Here is a 14,084-nt window from a genome sequence, read left to right as displayed (position 1 = left end):
TGTCTCCATAAGGATTAGTCTATTTTTTAATAGTTCACACAGTCACTATCAAAGTCTTTCATCCGCCCGCGTTGGCGATCAGACCATTAATTCATTTAATTCCGTGCGCACACAACTTAATGGCCATAAAACAGTGTAGCGCTACAAATACCTCAGTGCGTTGGGCGCCATTAGATGATCCTTTGTTTCTTCAACCTGTTTTAGAGACTATCAATCCAGCATCGCGACGTCCTTTACACTGGCTGCAAACAGCAACGCATTTGCACAGACAAAATCCAGCGACTCCCGTTAATCGCGTCCACTTCCTTGTACCCAAACGTATTGAATTTCCAAACAAAGTTCCACATGCAAAGGTTTTGACTTGAATTGTAGGAGCTAAATCTAATACTTCAAGCTACTGAGTTGTTTGGTCCCGGAGTAATTAGGTTGACTCACTTTCTTGCGGTTTGGTGTTACATTGTTTGCTTCCTCCATAAGAAAATAGAAGACCATTCTTCCGTTGCATCACCGTACACGTTTATTGACTACACAACACCACCGTGCTTAATGTCCAATTTTGCTTTTTCTTTGTAGGCTATTAGAGAGAAGTTTACATTGATTCACCGCTTTCGCTTTTTGCGGTCAAAACCTTTTTGCCCTTCCGGGTCAACAAACCTGTCTTCTTCATAAGAAAGGCTACCTATATACACTGATATCACAGCGCCACTCAATGGTCAAAAATGAGAACAACACATAACTCTTATAAAAACATTTTGGCTCCGACAAGATTGATAGTTTATACTTTTTAACAAGTAAAAGGTCTTTTAGTATAATTGTAAATAATCTTCAGATGGGTTTCACAAGTTTGTTTGGTTTTTGCTGTAAAATCTTTACTGATTTTTTATAAAGTACACCTAAGAATAACTCGTATATTGTTAGTAATATTTCCAGATGAACACTTACCGGACTGAAGCAACTTAGGTTTATTTGATTATCCATATCATGTTCAAATGGGAATATCAAATTTGATCATCAGGCTTTTGGGGAAGGATTATTTGTTCATCTCTCAATCATCACTGTATTACATTGCATTATATGTTTTAATTGTATGTATTACAGAGCTTTGATCATAAAGGGTTAGGTTAGGGTTAGTATTTAAACATCATCTTAAGATATTAATGGAGATATAGAGTGACAACTCATTATCTGATCACTGTTACGCTGATATTTTTCAGTTTTATTTTCCAGTGAGTTTAGATAAGAAATGTGCCTTAGACGATGTTCGCGAGCGCTATAGTGACATCAAGCTTTGGCTGTATAATAATTTCCTTCAATTAAATGAGAGTAAAACCGAGGTTTTGATTGTAGGCCCTTCCACGTCATCTCTATCTACTTTTTAAAATTACTCCTTAAAATCTCTTATCTACGTCCTTAAATTGAATAGATCACGTAAAGATTATTGGGGTAATTATGGACTCCTATTTAAATTTTAATAAGCAGATTAGTGCTGAGTAGCTTCTTTCGTTTGAGATCAATCACTAAAGTTAGCATTTTATAACCAGAAAAGATATGGAAATTGTGATCCATCTGTGATCTCATCAAGGTTAGATGATTTGTACACTGGTCTCCCTAAGACTGCTTTAGCTTGTCTGCAATTGGTGAAAAATGCAACAGCACAAGAAAACATGAACATATTACTTCCATATTAGCATCTTTAAAATGGTTTATTGATTTCAAAGTTATCGTTTATGTTGACAAGGCACTAGCAGACAATGCTCACTGATCTCCTTTAGTTTCACTCTCAATCTTGAGCACTTCTTCTGATAAACGTCTTTTAATAGTTTCTCATTGTAACTATATATCAAGATTTGTCCATGCTTTTTCTCTAATAATAATGACGCATACAATTATCATGACTAATGCACTATATATATATATATATATATATATATATATATATATATATATATATATGTATTGGTGAACTATTATTTTTAAAGTCATTGTGTGTATATAAAATATGATGAAGTGGTGAGGGGTGGTGATGGCGCAGTGGATAAGACACATGCATTTGGTGTGAGAGATCCGGGTTTGAATCCACTGTGAGACACCAATGTGTCCCTGAGCAATACACTTAACCCCTAGTTGCTCCAGAGGCGTGCGACCTCTGAAATATAGCAATTGTAAGTCGCTTTGGATAAAAGCGTCAGCTAAATGAATAAATGTAAATAAATGTAAATGTAAATGAAGTATAGGCTAATTCATGATGTGTTGATCATATGCAACTTGACAAGCGTAAACTAAAGATCACGTGCACATCTGATCGCTTCAGCAACATTCGGACAATATGTGTGGTGTTCGTGTTGTTGGGCTGTAACTCATGTGTGGATAACATGGATTACTGTTGACAGGGAGGGGATTTGTAAGTGTGGTTACCCAAAGACCAAGCACTGCGATGAGGCCATCAAACCGGAGGACTATGTTGGGGAGCAGTGGGACAAAGACAGGCACGTCAGAGAGATGCCCACCGATGCTTTTGGAGATATCAGCTTTGGTGGACTTGGACAGAAAACCGGGAAGGTAAAATGAAGATTTTATTCAAACCGACCTCCTTTCTATTTACCCTTTAAAAAAATAAAGGTTCCGAAAGTGAACTTTTTTAGAAATTCCATATAGATCCATTACAGAAAATAGTTGTCAAAAGAACCAATTTTTTCCTTTGTGTGAATAATATTTTAATTATCTAAACAACCTTTTAACACTGAAAAAATAACCTTTTGTCCAATGGAAAGGTTACATGGAATTTTAAAGGTTATTTATGTACAGTAGGTGTTTAAATGTCTATTTAGTGAAGCTTAGCGTCACTGAAACAGGATTTAAAAAGTAGATTGCATATAAAACATATAAAAGTCCTTAAATTGAGAAACATTTACTTGAGAAGATACACTTAGATATTTAGCCTTGATTTCATAGATTGAATATATAATATAAGTGTATTTTGTCTTAGGGGGCATTTACACAACACCGTTTTCAACAAAAAATGCAAAACTTTGTGTTTTAGACGTTCATTTACACAACACCATTTAAGGGGCCTGAAAATGCAAACTTTTGAAAATAGTTTCAAAGTGCAAATTTTTTGAAAACAAGACCATTATTGTCTCCGTATAAACTACATAACCGTGAATTTGTGAAAACTGAGACGTGTTCTCTTTCAAACATTCGCTCGGTATCTCAGTATGGGAACGCCTCTGGGCGTGACAGATCCTGGAAGCACCAATCACACCACGTCTGTCAGCTGACCGACCAATCACGAAAGTGATGCGGGAGTCCCACCTCCCTAATATATACCACTGCCCGTGGTCCCTACTTCATTCTCGATCTCTTCCCCGTGAAGATCAAATTGGGAGCTATCCTTCAGCAGAACCTGTATTCAAAATAGTTGTTTAACTGTTCTGAGACGAGCCGTCAAGGTATGTCACCGAACGCAGCTGTTTTGTTAGCGGGTCTTTTTCACTTTAACAGTGATTTTTATTGGATTCTGGTATACTAAGAGAATTAACGTGTTACGGCGAATTCTCTTATTTATTCCCCTTTTCTGAGTTTCACGTTGTGGTGAGCTTGGATACTTGGATACTGTAGAACTAGTAGTTGCCATAGTAAATAGTGGCAACTACTAGTTCTGCAAGCAGCGGACCGAAAGCAGAAACTTCACGTCTGTGTGCGTGCCGTTCAATGATATCAGGCAAGGATCCTCATCTGTTGTGCATCGCATGCCTGGGGGTGAGACACGCTCAGGCAGCCCTCGCGAACTCCGAGGGCTGTCCTCACTGTTCTTTCTTCCTGACAAGGGTACCAGAGAGAAGAGTGCGGTTCGCGGCCACTAACAAGGGATATCCCTGCTTTTCTCCGCCACCTTTGGAGGAGACTAAACAGCCCCCTGCGTCATGCAGCTGGGGCGAATTTATGAACGAAGTCTCCCCCCAACTACCTCCCCTCTTTGGATCCTTTACGGATGTAAGAGCGGAGGACGATGATGGCGACGAGGCCATCGCTCATCTGTTGGAGGATGAAGGTGAGGAGGATGACGACGACGCGATCCTCCCACCGAATTCCTCCCGGCCATGCAGCGCGTTAAGCAAAGGTTCACCCTCCCCAGCTCAGGCTGAGCTCGACCTACTGGAAATGTGCCGGAGGGCGGCGGCAAAACTCTCCATAGACTGGCCGTCGCAGCAGATGGGCCAAGGGACGGAGAGAGATCTCTATGACGGCAAGAGACTGCCGTCACGTGCCCCACCAGTTAAGCAGCTCATTCCAGCGGTCCCCGCGTGCGTTTCAGAGATGAAACGTTTCTGGGATAAGCCTTTTTCACAAAGGGGTCCTGTAAAAGCCTATTCTAGGCTGGATGTCGATAACATGGAGGAGTTAGGGATGTCAAATTCCTCTCCTGTTGAGCTGTCCGTTGCACATCTCCATCCTAACCGCAGGACAGCCTTTTCCTCGGCTTCAGCTTCACTGCCAGGACGCACTGAGCGCCTAGCAGCCTCAGTTTTTCAGAAGATTTATCGTTCTTCTGCACTGGCAGTGAGGGCTCTTAATGCCACCTCTCTCCTCACTGCTTATCAACCGGAGCTTATGGAAGAGATGGGGAGGTAAATGGATGCTGGGGCACCAAACCCAGCCCTCTGGGAAGAGATTTGTGTTATCGCAGATCTCAACCTGAGTACTTCCAGAGGTGCGGTCCAGAGCTGTGGCCGCAGCATGGGCCTGGCAGTGGTCGGCGAGCAAGCTCTCTGGCTGGGACTGTCAGGGCTGTCAGACAGAGAAGAAGCAGACTTCTTGGATGCTCCAGTTGAGCCCAAAGCCCTTTTCGGGGCATCGGTCACTGCCATGCGACAACAGTGTGATCTAAAGAAACAGGAGGGTGAGGCTTTCCAAACTTGCCTCCCTCACAGATCTGCCGCTAGGGGTTCTCAACCACCACGGTCCAGGTTTGAAGCCCCCCAGAGGGGTGGTCGGTCAGACTTCAGAGGTCCTAGACCTTCTCAGCCTCAGCAGGCTGAGCTACAGCCTAAGCCAGCTCAGCCGAGGGGAAAACCTTCCTTTGCAGCGGCTGCAGCCATTTCCCTCCCAGCATACCCTCAGGGAGGGAAGAAACGGCGAACAACCTAATATTTCATCATATTCAGGACAAAGGGATGAGCAACAGCACTCACAGAGTACCTGTTGTTATCCTCCCTCAAAGAGCGTGGTCAGTTTCTCCCCCTTCCGCCAAGAGAAGTCGTCGGACACGGGAATTGTTCACAGGAAAAAGTTATCCAATGACCAGTTGTGAAGTTCAGTTGTGAAGTTTGCACCAGTTCCCCCAGTGCCTCACAGAGAAGTTACCCTCCATCCACCCACGGGGTTACAACAGAGGGCAGAGGGCTGTTTTCTAAAAGACACGTGTGCTGTGAAAATAATAAACAAGTTCCCTGTGCATCCAGGCAGTGGGCCGAGGGCACAGAAATGTTTGAAAAGAAAAACGCACACAAAAACAAAATTGTCCAGATCAGAGCTCCAGTCCCCAGCTCCACCGCTAGATGGCACCGCCGCGTCACTAGTGGACGAGAGGTGCTGCGGTCTGCTCGCAGCTCATGCGCAGTACACCCCTGGGTTTTATCCATGATAAGCCAAGGTTATCGTCTGCAATTTGCACTGAAACATTTCTTGTGGTTCCTAAGGAACCAACACATTTTGATCAGATAAGACAACACAATGACGGTGGCATACATAAATCGCCAGGGAGGCACACGTTCCCATCTGCTTCACAGTCTGGCAAGGAAACGAATCGTATGGGGCGTGAAGCATTTTCATTCACTACGGGCAACCCATGTCCCGGGAATAATGAATGTGGGGGCGGATCTCCTGTCCAGAGGAAATACTCTGTATGGAGAATGGACTCTCCACCCTCAGGTAGTGAGCCACTTATGGGAGAGGTTCGGCCGAGCTGCCGTAGATCTCTTCTCCTCGCCCAAAAACACTCAGTGTCCTCTATTCTTCTCTCTGGCGAGAGAGGGTGCGCCTATGGGTGTGGATGCTCTGGCGCACCCGTGGCCAAACGCACTAGTGTACGCGTTTCCTCCACTGAGTCTGATTTTTTTTTTACTTTAAGAAGGGTAAGACAGTTCGGTCACTCAGTCATAATGATTACCCCGAACTGGCCAGGGAAGTTGTGGTTGACGGAGATAATTCAACTCCTCTGCGACCAGCCTTGGCCTCTCCCGTTGCGCAGGGGCCTTCTGTCACAAGCGCGCAGGGAGATTTTTCACCCAGCCCCAGACAAAGTGGCTCTTTGGGCCTGGCCCGTGAGAGGTTAAACTTGAGTGTGACGGGTCTACCTTCGAGGGTGATTGAAACAATTCAGAACGCACGAGCAGCTTCAACGCGCTCTGCATATGATCGGAAATGGACTGTGTTTGAGCGATGGTGCGCACACAGACACATCGTTCCTTTTCTCTGTTCTATAGTGGATGTGTTATGTTTTCTGCAGGAACTTTTGGATAAGGGCAGAGCCTTTTCAACTGTTAAGGTTTATCTTGCCACAATTTCTGCGTGTCGTGGGGATTGACGGAAACACTATAGGTCAACACCCGCTTGTATGCAGGTTTATGAGAGGTGCACGGCGTTTGAACAGGGTTTCAAACCCATTGATTCCGCCGTGGGATCTGACTGCGGTCCTTAACACACTATCTCAGCCCCCTTTTGAGCCTATAGAGAGTGTTGAATTAAAGCTCCTTTCGCTAAAGGCTGCTTTATTATTGGCTCTTTCGAACGCAAAGCGGGTTAGTGGACTTCACGCGTTATCTGTTCATAACTCCTGTATGCGTTTCGCTATGGATTACTCGAGAGTAACTCTCAAAACAAATCCAGCTTTTGTGCCTAAAGTTAGCGAGTCAGCTATAGTGTTTCCGTCAATCCCCACATGACACGCATTAGAAGCATTTGCCAAATGCAAATAAAAATGTCATTATTCAGGCTGTTCCTCCAACACAGTTAGAAGGTTAAATACATTCACCTTTGTATTATGCTAGAATTATATATGCAAACTCATAGAAGGGATTCTGTTGTGTGTGTTTAGTATGTTCGGGTGTCGGACATGACCTGTGCGATTGCGAGTCTGTACCAGCTGATGACAGAACAGTGGAAACTGCGTTCACCAAACCTGCTGATTTCAGTGACCGGCGGAGCCAAAAACTTCTACATGAAGAATCACCTGAAGGACAAGTTCCGTCGGGGTCTCATTAAAGTCGCCCAGACCACAGGTACAGTGATTATAGAGAGCCTAAGTCCCTTTTTATTCCGTCTGATCTGTGCCCTGAATTACACATATGATGTTTGTCAATTTAAAAGATAATTATGAAAGTCAAGAAAGTCACAGTTTGTCATAAAACAGAAGAGTAACTTTAGTTTTATGTGAAAATCGCTCTATGAACTACATCTCTCGTCTCGCACTATGTACATCACCAAGCTTGTGTGTGTGCAGTCTGGTACAAAACACACAGGCATGGCGGCGTAACGTTACGATTATAACGTTAGACTATAGAAAACATGACAGACGTTAGCTTCAGTAAAGTTAGCTTCATTCATTGAGAGAAAAGGTATGACGTTACATGCGCGACTTTTGGGTTTGTAGTCTTTGTAATTACGTATTTTCAGTCTTATACCTCAACAGTCAAACTGCTTTTCTTGACTTTAAAATGTATCTTTTAAATTGACAAACATCATAAGTGTAATTCAGGGCACAATTCAAACAGGATCCAAATATTTGTTGTCTCTCGCCATTGACTACCATACAATATTTTTTCCGAAATAAGGTCCCATGGTCCACCGGAAGGGGAGGGACTTAGGCTCTCAATATACTATATATGAAATACCAAATGCTTGATTGTTTAAATCAGTGGAAAATTTAAAATATATTATTGCATAGCTCTCTATATAAAGTTAGATATATATGATATATTAATAATACATATTTCTCTTGTTTTTGTTAAAGTAAGACTATGTAGTTTTTCAACCTTCATAATATATTTCCAAGACCCTTGTGATGGTACATCGACTTACAATAGGTTAAATGACACGTCTGCCATAGCCTGACGTGGTCTGTATCGCTTTTACTGGCACTATGTAACTTCGGGTTTCGGATAGTAACCAGAGCACAAAAAGAACTACAAAATTCGACTGCTTTACGACATGCATACTTTTTATTCGTTTGTGATGTCTTTCATAAAATCATGCTGTGGCCATTGTTGATTCCAAAGCCGGTGCTGGATAAACAGCGAGCGTGTGCGTGAGACAGTAGTCTGCGGTAGGCTAAATTATTTACGACAGCGGTAATGGACAATTCCGCTTCCAACCTGTAGGGCGACCGCAGAGGAAAAGTTCCTTGGTATTGCTTTAATGGTGTTTATGTTAATGCATGTGTTCAGTTTAATTTATTATCCCAGAGAGAAATAGATTTTGCATTTATTTTTACAAATAAAATACACATTGCCTTCTGTAGATTTTCTTATACAGTAGCTAAATTGAACTAATTTTTCATAATTTATGAACTTATATGGTAAATTGCCAGAACCCATTTACCGTTATCTTTGAGAAAGTCCTGTTCACACATGATCTCTTAATGGTAATTTACCAGTAAAGGTGGGTATGTGTGTAAGTGGCTAATGATGCCTTAAATGCTACATATGTAGCCTTGTTTACACTAGGGCTGGTCCAATGCCATTTTTTGAGCTTCGAAGCTTCGGTAGGAATGAACATTGAATATTCAAAGCTTCGGAATCTCTATATGTCTCAGACATCCCAATTCTCCCGCATATTGATAGCGGCTCCATGATGCCCGCAAATTAGTTAAAATCTCCCGGAATCTAGAGCTTGCGAGCTCCAAACCGTGTAGCGCGCGCACGACAGAGAGCGAGAGACCTTGCGTGTGTGTGCAAATGTGCGTGTGTGTGCAAATGTGCGTGTGTGCCTCTTGAAGCGCATGTAAAATGCGCATGATCATTATCAGCGCATGATTATTTCGAGAACCGTTCATCCAAACGACTTCACAAGGGAGTGCAGTGTATTTGGTGCAATATAGATAGACAGGCGAGACGCGACACGTTCAGAATTAATAAACTTTTAATAAACTACAGACCAGCGCGAGCGGGAAGCGACGGGCCTCATGCGAGAAGAGCATATGCTCCGAGAATGGACACTGCACTAGTGATATAAAACACACTAATACATACATTTATACATTTTAATAATACATACATTTTAATACATTTTGTTTTTATTATTCTATTTTCCACTGTCAAAGCAACGCAGCTTAACCCAAAATACAAGCTCAGGCACTTCTGTCCATACAAACTCTGCTGTTCTGCGCTCTAGCCAGAGAATGCTCCCGTTGCAGGAACACTTTTAGTAGTCCAAGAAGAAGCAAATATCAATTTATTAAGTAGCTAACGAATTTATGTTAAGTATTATATTTCACCAGATTTTATAGTGTAAAACATATTCAACCCCCCCCCCCCCCTAACCCCCCCCCCCCCCACCCCCACCCTTTTTATTCGAATATTCGAATGTCACATTTTCAAATTGAATACCAACCCACCGAACGAATATTCAAATATTCGGGTCCAGCCCTAGTTTACACTGACAGTGAAATGTGACCCAGTTCCGATTTTTTGCTCATATGTGTGTTGATCGTGTAAACAGGAAATAAAAAAAACGAAATCGGTTTCAGGCCTCGTTCATATGTGGAAATAAATCAGATATAAATCAGATAAGTGCCAATGCCACGTCATGTAAACAGGCAGATCGGATTTTCTGAGGCATTAGGCTCTGCGGTTTAATGACGAGAGAAACCCCGACGCGCATCTGCGAAAGGTCGTGTCGTCGAAGGAGAGGAATGTGGACACACGTTGACACAACATATCAAAGGTTGGCTTGCTCATCCTAAAATTTCGGACGTATAGTGGCGTATAGGCTAAGTAACTGGCGGGAGAAAATTAGTGCTATTACATTAGATACGCACTTTCATGAGTCAAGACCTGCAGTGTAACCGAGGCCAGAGTGAATAGCTCTCAATGATACTGACTGAGGATTAGACCCGTCACAAACAGGTCTAGCAGAAGCGGCAGAATCAAGTTTTGGATGGTTTGTTTTTTTGAAACGACTAATAATAATAATAATAATAATAATAATAAATTGTATTTATATTGCGCTTTTCTTGTACCCAAAGCGCTACAAGTATACTACAGTACAAAAGTAAATGCATTAAAAATTAAGATAAATTAACATACACCAATTAAGACACAAACACCTTCTTAAAAAAGATGGGTTTTTAACAGTTTCTTAAAACTCGTTAATGTTGTAGCATTCCTAATCGTTAAAGGAAGTGCATTCCACAACCTGGGGGCTGCCACAGAGAAAGCTCTTTCACCCATCGTTTTCAGTCTGCAAGAAGGCTGTTTCAGTAGAAAAGAGTGGGCGGAGCGCAAAGATCGAGAGGGCATATATGGCGTAATCAAATCACATATATATGATGGTGCAGTTACACTTCTCTAGTCCCAATGCTGTGTGTGTGTGTGGCAGGTGCGTGGATCCTGACAGGAGGAACACACGCTGGTGTGATGAAGCACGTGGGCATGGCCGTGCGAGATTACTCACTCAGCAGTGGTTTGATGGAGGGACAGATCGTTGTCATCGGTGTGGCACCCTGGGGAGTCATTCACAACAGCGACTCACTGATCCATCCTGAGGTCAGATGTTGCCCACACCTGAGTACATACAGTATTGGTGCGTTCAAGTCATGTTGATAAGATCATATTTACGAGTTGAACATGAACTCCACCACAGTCATAAATATGTGTGGAAAGCTCGGGATTTTCTTTAAGCCCCAATCTTAACAAGTTGTGTGCGTGTCATTGAGAAATGTGCTGGACTATTTGGCAGTGATATTGTCAGAGAAAACAAGCTTAGGCCTATTCTTTGCACGAAATATAAAATAGCATTGTAATATAAAACTATGTAAAGTAATGATAAAGTTTACAGCGTCTTCATAAATTAATTAAAAACATAAAAAATCAAAATACACCTGATCCGCATTCTTTGTTCTTCATTTTCTAGAAGTAGAGTTTAAAAAGCTTGCTGTACTTCTGTGTGGTTAATTAAGAGATGGTACATCTCGCTCCAATGAAAGTGACTTTAACACACCTGATGTCGTAAACATAAAATACAAACTTCACAGGTTGACTTGAACGCTCCAAATTATGAACAACCAAAGATCAGTGTAAAGTTAAGAAGTGATTTAGTTCAGGAAATGTTATACCAGGATGGTGTGTACATTAAGGGCGCTTTCACACGTGATTCGATTGCCTGTTCCGAACCGAGTTCGATTGCTCCCCATCCCCCTGCCCTCGATGGACCGCGGTACGCTTGCTTCATCAAGCTGCAGTGCCGCGTAATCATGTTGCTTGTTAACCTGCGCCGCTATGAATGAAAAGGCGTCAAAATGGATAGAATTGCTCGCTTCACATTTGTTCTTCTTTTTTAACCTTTGATTTTGTTTTCAAAGAAAACATAAAGAAACACACTTGCGTCTGTCTGCCGCAAAAGTACTAAAATCGTTCCAAAGACAGCTGGCTGACCCCCGAAGACAACACACACAGCGACTGTCCTGTCGACCACATTATACATTATACGTCATCAATAGCGGTTCACTTCCACGGTTTGGTTCGATTGCGTTCATATCAGCAGCGAACCGTACTGGAGTTCACATGAACCGTACCCCAGACCACCTTTTTAAGCGGACCCGAGTACGGTTCGCGGGTGCCCATCTGAGTTTGGAAGACAGCGTTCACATCATCCAAACAAACCGAGCTCTGACGTCATTCGAACCCGGGTGGGTGCGCACCAAAAGTGCTAGTGTGAAAGCCCCCTGAGACACAATGGAACCAGTACTCAAACCATAGGCTACTCTTTTATTTGTAAATGGCAGCATGTGTATCTACCCATATTTGGATATCAGACGTAGCATTTTTTTAAAAAAAGTCGTTTTAAACTTTTGTTTCTATAACAATCAAACATAAACTCAAGAATTAACATTATATAAAACACAAATTCAAAAGGAAAAAACTTGCAATGTCCGGAAGTCTACAGAAATCTCTCTTTTAGGCGAGAAGGAAAAGGAAAGTCATGTTGCACACACAAACACACCAAACACAGACAGCTAATCAATCATTTAGTGCACCTGAGGAGACCTGGCTACGTCATGTGATCCCATGAAAATTCTCAACAGTCACCCCCAAATATGGAAACATATTTGCGACTAGAGAATTTTGTACAATTATTAATTCATGTAAAGGGCCGAAACAGTCCATTCCTGTTGACTAAAATGGGTGCTTATAAAGGTGAACAACAAACCTTGCAACAAAATCATTTTGCATACACCACATAGGCTACAAACAAAACAAATCTAATCAAATGATGCACCTTAAATTTCGGCAACTGAAAAGATATTCAGCCGAAAATGAATTTGCTGATGGCATGTTAAACTACAACTGTTAACCTTTCAGCAGTTTGGATGCTAGTGCTGGATAGACAATGTTGATTTCTCGTTTTTAATACAGGTTATGCACAACAAAATTCTGGAAAAATTCTGGAAAAAAAAAAATTCTGAAAAAAAAAACCATTCTGCATCGCTCAGATCAGTTCAGATCTTTTGTATGTGCTTCACTAAATATAGAGCCGTTTTACTCAAGATGCCTTCAAAGGAGCGAGCAAAGATGAGCATAACCGATGTCCATCACATAAACAGATTGATATGTAAATTTGTAATTTTTTTTATTTCATTTTTCATCTCACTAACACCCGGATAATAAAACCAAATAAACCAATAAAGAAATAGCTAGGTTAGATGATTTCCTTAAGGTCCATAGATATCGCCGTGAGTTTGTGCGGCTGTTAACACTTTCTTTGACAAGGGGATGCGATGAGATCTGTTTTTCTGTTTGTTCTTGTGACATTCGGCATTCATCTTCATTTTGATGAACTGAGATCTTTAATTCTACGATCCAATAATAACAGCTTTGTTATTTCTGATAGTCTGAAGTCTGAACTTTCAAATTCGCTGCAGCTCCTCAGTTCAGGCGATCATTTTAAATATTTATATGCAACTCAGTTTTTATTTGAGTGTTCATTATTAAATCTGATCAATAACTAGATTATTATTTCAATTTCGGTTTTCAGCTAAATTAAAACTTTAAATTTGGTTTCGGTGCATCACTACAAATGAAAGCCTTTGGGAAACCTAACGACCAAATAAGAAATGCATTTACAGTATAATGCTGGTTCATTCTAAATATATTTGTGAATCCGGCACTGCTTGTCACTGCACATTAAACCAGATCTAGCTTTATGTTGATAACTGCAGAAATTGCTGTCAACTGGAAGTTATTAATGATGTCTTGTCATCTTATTTTGTTAGGGCTGTTTCCCTGCACACTACTCTCTGGACGAGCAGGGCCAGGGCCGTCTCTCGTGTCTCGATATCAATCATACTCACTTCCTTCTGGTGGATGATGGCACTCATGGACATTATGGAGTTGAGATTGAGCTGCGGACCTGTCTGGAGAGACACATCTCTCAACAATCACTGGGAAATAAGGGTGCAGCTTCATTAGATTACACATAATTTAATATCATAATACAATTTATTTGGTTTTTGCAATCACAGTAGTAATTACATGGCACATAATGGAATATAGATGAAATATAGATTTGCAGTTTAATGATAAATTATTGTACGATACAGTAGTACAATAACCATCAGTATAAGTTCAAAAGTTTTGGAGTCGGCATGATTTGCTTAATGTTTTTGAAAGAAGTCTCTTATTATGGCTGAATTTATTTTTATTAAAAATACAGTCAAAATTCTGAAATATTATTAAAATTCCAAATATTTGTTTTTTATTAAAAAGTTTCTATTGTATTTTGTTTTTTATATTGCGTAGCCTAGTTGTGCTTGGAGTCCATTGTTTTATTTGTGGTAATAATGCAATGAAACATGCCAAATTGTGCCA

At 41.3% G+C, this 14,084-nt stretch overlaps 1 protein-coding gene across 3 annotated transcripts in view; it reads left to right on the top strand.

Annotated features, from left to right (window-relative positions):
- The window catches only part of trpm2 (transient receptor potential cation channel, subfamily M, member 2), an 82,078-nt gene that overhangs the window by 25,817 nt on the left and 42,177 nt on the right, over positions 1 to 14,084 (top strand). For all 3 annotated transcript variants that reach the window (XM_077215810.1, XM_077215811.1, XM_077215809.1), the window contains 4 exons: positions 2,391 to 2,559; positions 7,097 to 7,280; positions 10,597 to 10,763; positions 13,490 to 13,670. In XM_077215810.1, the coding sequence (XP_077071925.1) occupies positions 2,391 to 2,559; positions 7,097 to 7,280; positions 10,597 to 10,763; positions 13,490 to 13,670 (701 nt within the window). The remainder of the gene's footprint in view (positions 1 to 2,390; positions 2,560 to 7,096; positions 7,281 to 10,596; positions 10,764 to 13,489; positions 13,671 to 14,084) is intronic.

This window comes from Siphateles boraxobius, unplaced genomic scaffold (assembly GCF_051911475.1).
Source record: "Siphateles boraxobius isolate OS27281-9 unplaced genomic scaffold, OSU_SipBor_1 7, whole genome shotgun sequence".
Lineage (NCBI taxonomy): Eukaryota > Metazoa > Chordata > Actinopteri > Cypriniformes > Leuciscidae > Siphateles > Siphateles boraxobius.
The sequence above is the reverse complement of the archived record's forward strand: the minus strand, read 5'-3'. Positions and strand labels throughout refer to the sequence as shown.